This window comes from Elaeis guineensis, chromosome 11 (assembly GCF_000442705.2).
Source record: "Elaeis guineensis isolate ETL-2024a chromosome 11, EG11, whole genome shotgun sequence".
In the NCBI taxonomy this organism is placed as follows: Eukaryota; Viridiplantae; Streptophyta; class Magnoliopsida; order Arecales; family Arecaceae; genus Elaeis; species Elaeis guineensis.
The window spans coordinates 62,781,462-62,793,547 of record NC_026003.2 but is presented as its reverse complement, the minus strand read 5'-3'; the positions used below and the strand labels follow the sequence as shown (position 1 = coordinate 62,793,547).

At 40.2% G+C, this 12,086-nt stretch overlaps 1 protein-coding gene across 1 annotated transcript; it reads left to right on the top strand.

Moving 5' to 3' along the window:
* Positions 1-7,597: 7,597 nt before the first annotated feature.
* LOC105035653 (heavy metal-associated isoprenylated plant protein 39) lies at positions 7,598-9,153 on the top strand. Its single transcript, XM_010911278.4, has 3 exons — positions 7,598-7,740; positions 7,868-7,949; positions 8,819-9,153. The coding sequence occupies exons 1-3, from the start codon at positions 7,732-7,734 to the stop codon at positions 9,010-9,012; spliced, it is 285 nt and encodes a 94-aa protein (XP_010909580.1). The 5' UTR covers positions 7,598-7,731; the 3' UTR covers positions 9,013-9,153.
* The last annotated feature ends 2,933 nt before the right edge of the window (positions 9,154-12,086 follow it).

Here is a 12,086-nt window from a genome sequence, read left to right as displayed (position 1 = left end):
AAGAGTTAGGATCTGGATGTCATCAATTGAGCTAGTCCAGTTTGATTGATTTAGATTAGATCCAATTAGGTTCAAGAAAATCGTGCTAGCACATGATTGAGCCTAACTTTCTCCTCGTGTAATCTTTTTTTATCTCGACTGATCCAAATGTGATTTGACTCATCCAGAGAATCTTGAAAAAGTTTCTCTCAGTCTGACTAGAGTCAGTCCAGCTCAAAAAAGTCTTGTCTTAATTCATGAGATGAATTTAAGACAACACCTGCCAATTCCTATCACCTACCATTTTCGTTTTAGGACATCGGTTAAACGTTGACTTATGGATCTTGAACTGAAGGCCACTTGACAAGAGATCATTGGAGAGTTTTTATGGAGTATCCACCTGCTAAATTAGGCCTCAAAGTGGGCACCAAGATTAGATTGGGCGTGCACCCCAAGTGGATAAGGATAGTCCCATGAGATGAGGACTCTTTGCCTTGATCGACTCAAACTGTTGGGCGCCAATCTCACTATGTTTATCCAGTGTTGGCACCAATAATAGGAAGGTTTGGTGGAGTTCTTATCTGATATGATCAAATGATATCACTCCACCAATCAAATTTTTTTCAAAATTAATTAAAATTTTTTGATTGGTTGAATGATGTGGCATTGCATGGTGCAGCAGGATCTATTTAAACCTTGTCTGTGCCTAGGGTTAAGTGAATCTACTCAATTCCCAGCAAAAGCCTAATATCCCTCCACTTCTCTATACCCCCTCTAATTTTCTCTCTCCCCTCTTCACATCCAAAAAGTTGGGCATCCATCTGGTGCTTGTCCAAGGCGTGGTGGCTCCCTGATCAGAAGGCTGCAGGGATTTGTCGAGAAGCTGCTACTCTAGCTTCAAAAGATCTTTTGAAGATCTTTCAGATCAGATCCAGACCTAATTTTTGGAGCAGAGATTTGCAAGGAGTAGATGATCCAGATCCTGCTCGAGTGGATATTGATAGAGGCCAGGTGACTGCATGGCTATTTTTGAACCTCGTGCATTGCTGTGATCATCTACAGGATAATCTTGTTACCCTAGAGGTATTTCTCTAATCCTCAAGTTTTAAATTTAATTTTAGATTAAATATCAGATAATAAGAATCAGATCTAATAGATCTTAGATCTAAAATATCATAGGATAATTTTTTTTTAAAATATTTCATCCCAGATCTCATTAGATCTGAAAGATCCTACAAAGAAAAAGATGATTTTTCCTTCAGAAGGTAGAGTGGGCATCACACTCTCCTTGGCGTGGTTCCCTTTGGGCATCCCATCTTCCCACAGTGTGAAGGCTTCTTGGGCATCCCCTCTTGTTGATGTGAGGCATCACACAAGAGCCTTTCTCCCTTCTCTTGTTGCCTTATGAAGGTATTTCAATCTGAGGCTTCGTCCCACTTTCCTACAAAGTTTGACGTGCATGTGAAGTAGAGGATTTATAGATTGAAACCTATGTGAGGCTTTGGATTCAGTATCTTTAAGATTTTTAAATTTCACTATATGTCAGGTAAAGATCTAATCTTTATTAAGTTGTTATAGAAAATTTTTAGATGCAACCCTGGCTATCCACTGCATTTATCCGAAGAAATAGGTTTCTTTCCCTTCAGCTAAGTACGCCATAGATGTGTAATAAAATCTGATTTTAATGTTAGTTGCAGAATTGAATATCATGCCATTAGATGCTATGACAATATACTGTAAAGACAATGGCACCATAGCCTTCACTAAGGAGCCTAAGTTTCATTAGAAATCTAAGCACATAGAGCAGCAGTATATACGACTACCTCAAAAAAAAGTATGTCGAGGTACGAAGAGTAGACTCCATGGATAATGTGGCAGATCCATTAGTAAAGCAATTGAGCCAATCCAAGATGGAAGTCCATCTTGAAAAAATGGAACCTAGATTAATGGCTAATTGGCTTTAGTCCAAGTAGGAGATTGTTAGATGTATATTCTAAAAATCAATCTGACTGACATATTGTAATAAATCTAAGACATAATTTTATACTTAGTGTATTGATTTGATCAATTAAAGGGCAAGTCTAATTTTTATTTAAGAGTGATGTGTCTTTGAATCGTCCATGGAATTAATACTTCGATACATATTCTTAAGGTGTTGAGAATTAGAGGCATATATAATTAATTCCTAAATACTTTCGACTACAGTATCATCATGAGGATGATGATCGATCTAGATAGACTAACGTACAGATCGCTTCTTCTGGATAGATGAGTCTCTGGTCTACCGTGTAGAGACATTGAGCGATGAGTGCGGATAGTTGTTAGAGAATAACTAGTACTAAGCGTGACCATACGAGAGATCACTTAGATTTTTAATCAATCATCAGTGATTATCTTGATGCTATAGTTATGTGAATAGTTCTTTGACCTGCGATGATATGACTATTTGCAGTGAGGCTGTTGGAGTTTGACTGACACATAAACATGACCTCATTCAGATATTATAGTGGATGTTGACGACAGTTGGTCCACTGTAGGAGTAGAATACATATCTAGATGAAATCTATCGACCTTGATAGAGAGGAGTAATCCTATAAAATTTGAGAGGCTAAGTTCGAGAGTCTGTGGTCACAATAATGTGATTGATAGAAAAAATTTTTATAAAGATCACAATTGGACTTGAGCTAATCAAATTTATCATATGACTGATGATGAGGTTTGATGATTTATCTATGACCTGCCATCTAGTCTGGACTCACGATAGAGGGACTGAATCACATGTGATTTACATCTTGAGATTTTTTTCTGATTCTACTGGGTTGCCACTACATACTGCTAGGTGTCATTGATAGATTGTGAGAGCTTACTAGGGTTGCTCAGGATCGACCATCCTTTATGAGTTAGAATGAAATCATTCCGACCCATTGTAAAGAGTTTTAATGATACTATGATAGAAATTATTGTATATCTCACTAACAGATAGAATTAAATCTATGAGATCATATAACAAAGGGATTAGATCTGGAATAAACAATTGAGCTTATGAAGTCTCAATTGGATTTAAAGAAACTCTATTGGGTTCAGGATAACCTTGCTAGCACATGGTTGAATCCAATTTTCTCTTTGCACTTGAATACTTATTTGATAAGATTAATTTGAATTAATTACCTATTAATAACCTTAATAAATTAGATTTGTTGGACTCCAATTGTTGGATGCCTAAGATTTTGGATCATATGAATTAAGGGTTCGAACCCTTTATCAAGTTTCTTAATTGTTAGTATGGGGTGCCACTTGATTTGATCAAGTTGGGTGTGCCCACCTTAAAGAGGGCATGTGGGACCAGCATAGGGCATCCCCTAGGCCCCATGTGGTATGTGAAAAAGTGGGTGTAAAGGCTCCAATAGTTGGCACCTAATAGATCTCCTAAAAGGGGTCAAACATCTAAGGCTACAAGTATTCCTAATGCAAGTTAGGACTTGTATTAAGGGGCTATTCAGTTTTGAATAGGATTCAAACATTTTGGCTATTTAAAAGGGTCTTCTTTAAGGCTCTTTATATCAGATTTCTAGCAGCTTATGTCTCCCATAAGATCCCTCCATGCCTCCGTCTCTTCTCCCCTTTAGATCCAATGCCCAAAGGAGTTGGGTGTCCTCCATCTCCATGCCTAAGAGGAGCTTAGGCATCCTCTTTCTTTACTGATTTTTAGATCTTGGTTATTTCATAATCAAGGAAAGAAGAACAAGAGAAAAAGAGAAAAAAAAGATCAAGGAAAGGATCAAAGAATTGATCGCGATCCAAGCTTCGTTCAGATTCGCAGGGTGATTATTCTTGGAGAAAAAAATCAATACCAAAGAAGGCTATTCTAGGCTGATCCTAAGTGGATACCCTTAGAGGCCGGGCACTTGCATGGCTAAGAGAGAACCTACTCTCTTTCAGATCCAAATTTGAAGAAAAAATAATGAAACAGGTATATGATTCGATTACATATTGAATTTCAGTATAAAATTCAGCATGTGTTCAGTTGCAGCATATGAAGTAGATCTATATGTTCTATATTTTATACATACATGATCAAGATTAAAAGAAGTTTTAATCTTTTATTCTACTGCATTGTTTAGAAAAAAATTTTAAAACACACATGCATGCACCGATATGAAATTCCAACAAGGACGACAAGGGCTTTTGGTGTGGAGAAAATCTCACGCAAGAACCTGATTTGCATGAGGATATTTGGCATGGACTTGGGGTGTGGTGCAATAGAGAATCCTAATCCAACTGGGTCTCTCAAAAGTGGTTCAATTTTGGCTCCAACCAATTCTGATTTGGTTGCACCCGGGAAGAAGAGGAAATCTAATCTAATTAAGAGCCCAATCTCCTAATCTAATTAGGAATTAACTGAACCTAAATCTTGATCAAATCAGAAATTGATCTTTCTTACAATTAGATTATCTCATAAGTCAATCAAGCTTGATTTAATCAAATTCAAATTAAGTCAAATTGAATCTAATTCAATTAGACTTGATCTGAACCCTATTTCTCAATTAAATGGAGCCAATTAGCAATCCAATTACTAATTAATTCTCTTTTAATTCACTAACTCTTAGCGAATTATTTTATTGTAACTTTTGTATTGGATCAATCATCTATTATATTGATGATTAGACCTAATAATGATGTATAATCGCTAATCAACCATCTGATCAGATAAGAACCTCTATTGTGTGTGATTTCATAGGTTCTATTCTGTCTGGTAGTGAAATATACTATAATCTCTATCACAATATCATCGAAACTTCTTTCGATGGATTGGAATAATTTCAACTCTGCCTATTAAGGGTCATCGATCATCAAGATGACACTCGATGAGTCTCACAATACACCAGTGATACTTAGTAGTATGTATTGACAATCCAACAGAATAAAAGTATTGAATCTTTAAGTACAGTTACCATATGATTCAGTCCTTCTATCATGAGTTTTGACTCAATGAAAATCATAAAAAGCTCGTCAAACCCCAACATCAATTATATGCCAGATTTACTCGACTCAAGTTCATTTGTGAATCTTATGAAAACTTCTTTTCAATATTCATATTTGCTTTGATCGAAAACTTTCTAAACCCAATCTCATAAATTACATAGGATTTCTCCTTTTCTACTAAGATCAATAGACTCCATCTAGTTGCATCGTACTCCAAATAGTAAACTTGAACCCACTATAGCCAATATACACCGCAAAGATCCAAATGGCTAAGAGTCCAAGTTTATGTGTGGTCAAACTATATAGCTTCATTATGAATAGCCGAGGCACTGCAGATCAAAGGACCACTCACACCACTGCAGCATTGAGAAGATCACCAATAAGTGAGTAGACATCCAAGTAGTTTTTCATATTGGTCATACTCATTATAAGTTGTTCTCTAACAACCACCTGTACTCTCATACCAGTGTCCCCCTATTGCAAGCTCGAATGTGTTTAGTATATAAATTGCCTACAAGGCTTTGGCTAAAACAAGATGAAATGATTATTAAATAATATTCAAGTTTTGTTAAAAGAGTTATGGTGACTGTTTTTTCTTTTTCAAATGTTATCGATTCTTGTAAGGTTTAGAGTTTAATATTTCTTTAGATCTGTGTTCTCCTCCATTTTCTATAAATTTTGACTATCTAGTTGTGAGATTTGAGAAAGTTAGAAAAAATTTAAGTAGGAAGAAGATGGAGGTTAAAGACGAAGATCTCTTGTCCCTTCTCCTTATGCGTGCTATCCGAGATATCCGACCAGCCATCCGTGCCAGCAATCTGGGCCAACTTTAACCCAAAGTCAACTATTAGTATTTTAATTTCTTTGCTTTTAAAAAAAGTTGTATTGCTAATTTTTTGTCCAGATCTAAATCTGCACATATCATCTACTGGTATTAAAAACTGGGTTGTAAGACAGTTTAATTTCTATTTTTTTTCAAAAAACTCATAGTATTATTTTTTTCCTAAAAATCTCATGAATTTAACTCGATCATTTTCTTTCCTGCATGGTATTTGATTGTGATTGTTGGGTAGGAATTGACTATGTGGGTATCTACAAGCTTAGCTAGGAGATTGTTGTGAACAAATTGCAAATTGATTCGGATTAATCATAATAGCTTAATCATGCGCTCGTTGGACGTCGTGTGGGATAGCAATCTGTAGGATAGGTTTAATAATTTGTGTGCTATCTTGGTGCATAGCATATAGGATTTTAGACCATCTCGCATCACTTTTAGCTGTTGAAATTGACTACAACCTCTTGTCTTCATCCCCACCTCACCTCATGTATGGTATGGTCCACTTGGTAAGCCCTCACTGTGGTAGGGAGGAGAGGAGCTTGGCCAAGTAGAGTGGCAGCAGGTGGGGGTAGCACTGCCGCCGCCACCACCACTAGTAGGCAGTGGTGCCAAACTACATGGCAGCGATGGAGTCGGCAAAAGCCAAGTCGAGGTCACAGTTGAAGGATGTTGGGACTAAGAGAGAGGGCACAGATGAGGACGGCAACTGATGCCTCAGGAGGAGATCATGTGTGTGCTCGACACCGACATGGAGGGAAGAATGAAGACGTTGGTAGAGGCAGTGAGGTGAACAGAGAGGCTGTGGAGGAGAGGAAGGATGGAATGGAGATGGGCAATGAGGGTTTGGTGGAAGGGGAGAGAGGGAGAGGGGGAGAGAAAAAAGTTGTTGGAATGGATGAAGAGGAGAAGGAAGAATGGTCGGTGTCGAGAGGAGAAGAAATACAAAGGAATATTTTCATCTTTTCATATTATACAAATAATTTAATTGATGCTGTTAATTATCTTGAATATAAATGTATATTTTTTAAATTTTTTAATGTAAATATAATAAAAGAAAATCTTAAGAAAGTTTTTATAATTTATTTTTATATTTAAGTTTTAATTAGATATTATTATGGGATTGATAAATAGATCAACATCAGTACATATGTACAACTTAGATGTACTATCGAAACTATGTCTCCCATACCATCATGCTGACTTAATAATAATAATTTCAAGAAAGATTAAGATACCGACATGATGCAACCTAACTGGTCAATTCATTAACCTATCTAGAACCATGCAGAGTTTTCTTTTTTCTTTTTTTTTTTGAGATGAACCATGCAGTGTAAAATTAAAATTATAGATCTCTCTTCTCTCTGAAATTACGTGTCGTGAGTGCAAATTGCAAACTTATTGGTTACTTTCTATTATCTGAATTTGCATAGCCTCTGCAATTGGATTGGGCTTGAAACAGTTTATGCTGAGGTTCTCGAATTTTCTTGCCTCTCAATTTATTTTTCCTTTTCTTTTTCTTGCTTAGAGAGGAGGAAAGAATCTTTAAAGGGCAAACGGCCACGCTTTCTGAAAGATAGCTGGCGAAATTGACTACGACCTCTTGTCTGCATCCCCACTCACCGCATGCATGGTATGCTCCCCAAAACAATCTGACACTAACTGATTGCTCCAATAAGAATGAAGTCCCAGCAGGCCATCCTTCCTAAAGCTCCACTTCGACTGAGTATCCCTAATGCCCTAAATTGTTTAGTCTGAACAACAGAACTCGGTTCCTATACAAGGTACAAAACCCACCCTCCCCTGCCTCTGCCGACTTCCTATGGTCGATTTCATTGCGGAAGAGCAAATTTTGAGTGGCAGACTCCTTTTCTTCTCCTCTTTGCTCCAAAAAAAAAAAAAAAAAAACAAGAGCCTTCTCTTCTTTTCTTTAGATGGCACAGGTATGTACTACTCCAGCATTAAATTCTCTCTTATTCTTTCTTTCCCAGCCTAATTTATGCATTCATATTTGTAGTTCTAAGCTTCCTAACGGTCCCTTTTTAATTATGTATTCTGTGGTTCAAATAGCAAAAAGTAGTGCTCAAGATTCTGGCCATGAATGATGAGAAGACAAAGCAGAAAGCAATAGAGGCTGCTGCCGAGATCTACGGTTCTTGTTTATCCTGGATCTTCTTCAATTACCATCTTTTAACCTTAGTTTTCCAGATCTATGCTGGTGCAGTATGAACAAATTTGAATTTTTCTAGTTGTGCATGAAGTAATCTGTGATACTGCATAGCATCCATTAAAACATCTTTGGTTTGGCTTATAGTAAGCCATCCACCCTGTAATTTTCCTTCCAAATTTATGGAACTAAATTAAACAGAGTGTCTGAATTTTATGTTTTGTGGCTTATGAGTGATGGGAAATCTAAATTGTTTGGTCCAAGGAGGAACTATTTAATTCAGTTAGTTTGTGTCTTTCAGTTGAAAAACTTTGGAGTCCCAATCATAAGTCATGGAATCAAACCTTGGGCCTGCACACCAGGATTGCAGAACCATTTTATGGTTGGCTGCAGGAGGGGGTCGCCTTTCTCAGTTGTTTAGTTTTGTAAAGAATACTTCTATAGGCAGCAAGACATGAATTCATAAACAAATTAAACGTACATCAAATTTTCGCTTCATACAAAGTAATATCAGATTGTGCTTTTCTTTCAGCGGCTAATAATACTAATATTTCCATGTTTTCATATTTCAAATCTTCACGAGTTTCCAATGTTCATTTTTTTTTTTTTTTCAAATGTTTTTTCATCCTAGTAAAAGTTTCATGTCCCAAAAATAATAACCATAACTTCAATGATTTACTTGAAACTATGGATGATGAATTATGAACCTTGAGTGCAGAGTAACAGAGCCATGGAAACAGGTGGAACATGCTCTCTCTTTCGCATTTCAAGTCTGAAATACTTGTTAGTTGTTGCGCAGGAAACTACTGCAAACAGTTTCCAATTTAATCACAGTATCATGTGTTTTGAATCAGGCATTGATTCAATAGCTGCTGATCTGAAGGACCAGAAGATGACTATTATAGGCGAGATGGACACAGTGGCAATTGCAAAGAAGTTGAAGAAAATAGGAAAGATCGATATTCTATCAGTAGGCCCAGCGAAAGAAGAAAAGAAAGAGGAGAAGAAAGAAGAAAAGAAGGAAGAGAAGAAAGAAGAGAAGAAATAGAGTAGTGCAGCATCTTAATGAGAGCACTAGTGGCTTCTCCCAATAAACCAAATACTTGTTTCTATTGCTCTGTAATAGCATTATGAGTTCTTAAAATTCAAATACCTTGCCCCATAAATAATATCAGCCTATCACTTCCAACTTTTCATAGCAAGTGGGCGAGAAAATGCTCTATGCCTCACATTCCACAGTCTAGTTACTGGCATCCAAAAGGTTAGAGATGAACATGACATTGTACTAAAGACTCTCTTTCACTCACCTACCTAATAGTATGACTTGTTTATCTAGAAGGAAGATAGTGACAAACGTGACACATCACGCACACGCATCCTCATTCTATGATCCATCGCATGGCTGACTGATAACCTGCACGGAAACAATTAAAAACTAGGTTACATCATCTACATATCGTAACTTGCATTATTCTTTCAGTTTAGGTTGGGGGCCAGATTAGGAATTTGGAAACAAGCAATACAAACAAGTGATCAAATCGGCCATGAATATCATAAATAAGATCGCTCCAGCCAAACTATATTTCTCATGCTTGATAAAATATTTTTTTTTTCCCGGTTAGACAGCTTAGATTTTCAGGAAATGATATCATCTTGGAGTTGGTAGAACACCTTAATCAGAACTAGTGTAGGACCAGCATTTATACAAAGAATTGATTCAGAAAAGGGTAAAAGCTGACTCAGGTGCCATACAATTAGAATTTGCCTCCTTGAAATCAGTTGAGGAAAAAAAAAAAATCTGACTGCAAGTGGTGGTATCATGGTAGATGCTAATAGAAAATTGCTCCCAGCATTCAAGCTCTCCCTGATGCTTGCAGAGACTGAATCAAACTTGATGTCCATGTTTGTTGTTAGCATAAGCCAATCAAAATATTATGGAGGCGTTTGGTTCGTAACTGGAATCAGAATAGAAATTGTTGGGTATAAAATACCCTCCAGCCGAAGTTCGTATCAGGAGTGACCACTCGGAGATCCTACCGGCATCCAACCAGCAGGGCAACTTCTCTTCAACTGCAGGAAGACTCCGTCCGGACTCCTACGGGAGCCGGACCTCGTCCCCGACTTCAACTGCAGGTAGACTCCGTCCGGACTCCTATGGGAGTCGGACCTCGTCCCCGACTTCAACTGCAGGTAGACTCCGTCCGGACTCCTACGGGAGTCGGACCTCATCCCCTACTCCAACTGCACGTAGACTCCGTCCGGACTCCTACGGGAGCCGGACCTCGTCCCCGACTCCAACTGCAAGTAGACTCCATCTGGACTCCTACGGAAGCCGGACCTCGTCCCCAACTTCAACTGCAGGTAGACTCCGTCCGGACTCCTACAGGAGCCGGACCTCGTCCCCGACTCCAATTGCAGGTAGACTACGTTCGGACTCCTACGGGAGCCGGACCTCGTCCCCGACTCCAACTGCAGGTAGACTCCGTCCGGACTCCTACGGGAGTCGGACTTCATCCCCGACTTCAACTGCGGGAAGACTCCGTCCGGACTCCTACGGGAGGCGGACTTCGTCTACAGAAAGCCTCCTACAGCAAATGGCCCCCGCCTATAGTACTGACGCTCAAGGCATCCAACGGTAGATGACCCGCCAGCAACGCCCGGGCTCCTTCCAGATGGATAACCACCTCTCTCCGCCGGATGCTTCAACCGAGCTTCAGTCGACAAGCCTAGAATCCCTGATAGGCCGCAGTAACGGCCATGATTCTGCTCCACCTCCTGCGACGGATTCTGCACGGCTCAATCATTCCCCATAATGGGACTACACGGCAGGCCGCAGTAACGGCCATGATTCTGCTCCACCTCCTGCGACGGATCCTGTGCGGCTCCACCACTCCCTGACGAGTCGCGACAACGGACGCCGCTCCACTCTCTGCAACAGACTCCACGTGGCGAGCCATGGTGACAGCCACGACTCCACCCCATTACTCTTCATAATAAATTCCTCCTGACCCTGAGCGGCCCACGACTAGACGGTTACGAATGTCACTATCAAACCGTTGCTTCCTCCGCCTATAAAAAGGGGGGGGGATAGGTAACTCTGTAAGCTCTAATTCTTATCCCAAAACTCTGCTAAAATTTTCGTTCGAGCACTCCATTCTTGTTGAGGCAGAGAACTGACTTGAGCATCGGAGGATCTTGCCGGAGCAACCCCAACTCCAGTCTAGATTTCTTTTGCAGGTCCCGACGGCGACTGCGACTCCCTCAACTCCAGCTTCTCTGGCGCAAGCAAATTTTTGCACCAACAGGATTGGCGCTAGAGGAAGGGGCTGTGTCTTCGCAATACCCTTGTTCTTAAAGGAGCGCTCAACGGGACCACCTCCGATCACCTTTTCCGACATCCTCTCCTTCTCCTCTCGCTAGGTCTCCGCCCGATGCCTCCCCGCAGAGCGTCCACATGGCGATCTACGACCTCCGCGGCCAGATCTCAGGCTCCGACCTCACTTCCAGTTTCCCAGCCTTCTCCTCCTCCTCCGGCATCGGCCATCGGTGTGGGGCAGTCAGACGATCGGCTACCGATGGATTTCGCCAACACCGTCTCGGGAGGATCCTAGCAGGGAGCAACCGGCGTATCGGATGTACCTCCCAAGCAACAAAAGACTGAGGAGTCCATAACCTTTACTGAAGAAGATGCTCGAGGAGTCCAATTTCCTCATAACGACGCAGTTGTAGTTTCTTTGAATATAGCTAATTACGATGTCCGCCGCATTCTTGTCGACAATGGAAGCTCGGCCGATATTTTATTCTATGATGCCTTCTCAAAAATGTCCATCCTTGACAGCCATTTGGGACCGATTAACTCCCCTCTGGTAGGGTTCACCGGCGATGCTATCCCAGTGGAAGGGGTAATAACTTTGCCTGTAGCTGCGGGTCGATATCCAAGACAATCCAAGGCTCTGGTGAATTTTCTAGTGGTGAACCAGGGCTCTGGTGAATTTTATGGTGGTGAAGGCACCGTCAGCCTATAACGCAATCCTTGGTCGACCTGGCCTCAATGCTCTCCGGGCCGTAGTGTCAACCTACCATTTAAAATTGAAATTCCCTACCAACCAGGGGGTCGGAGAA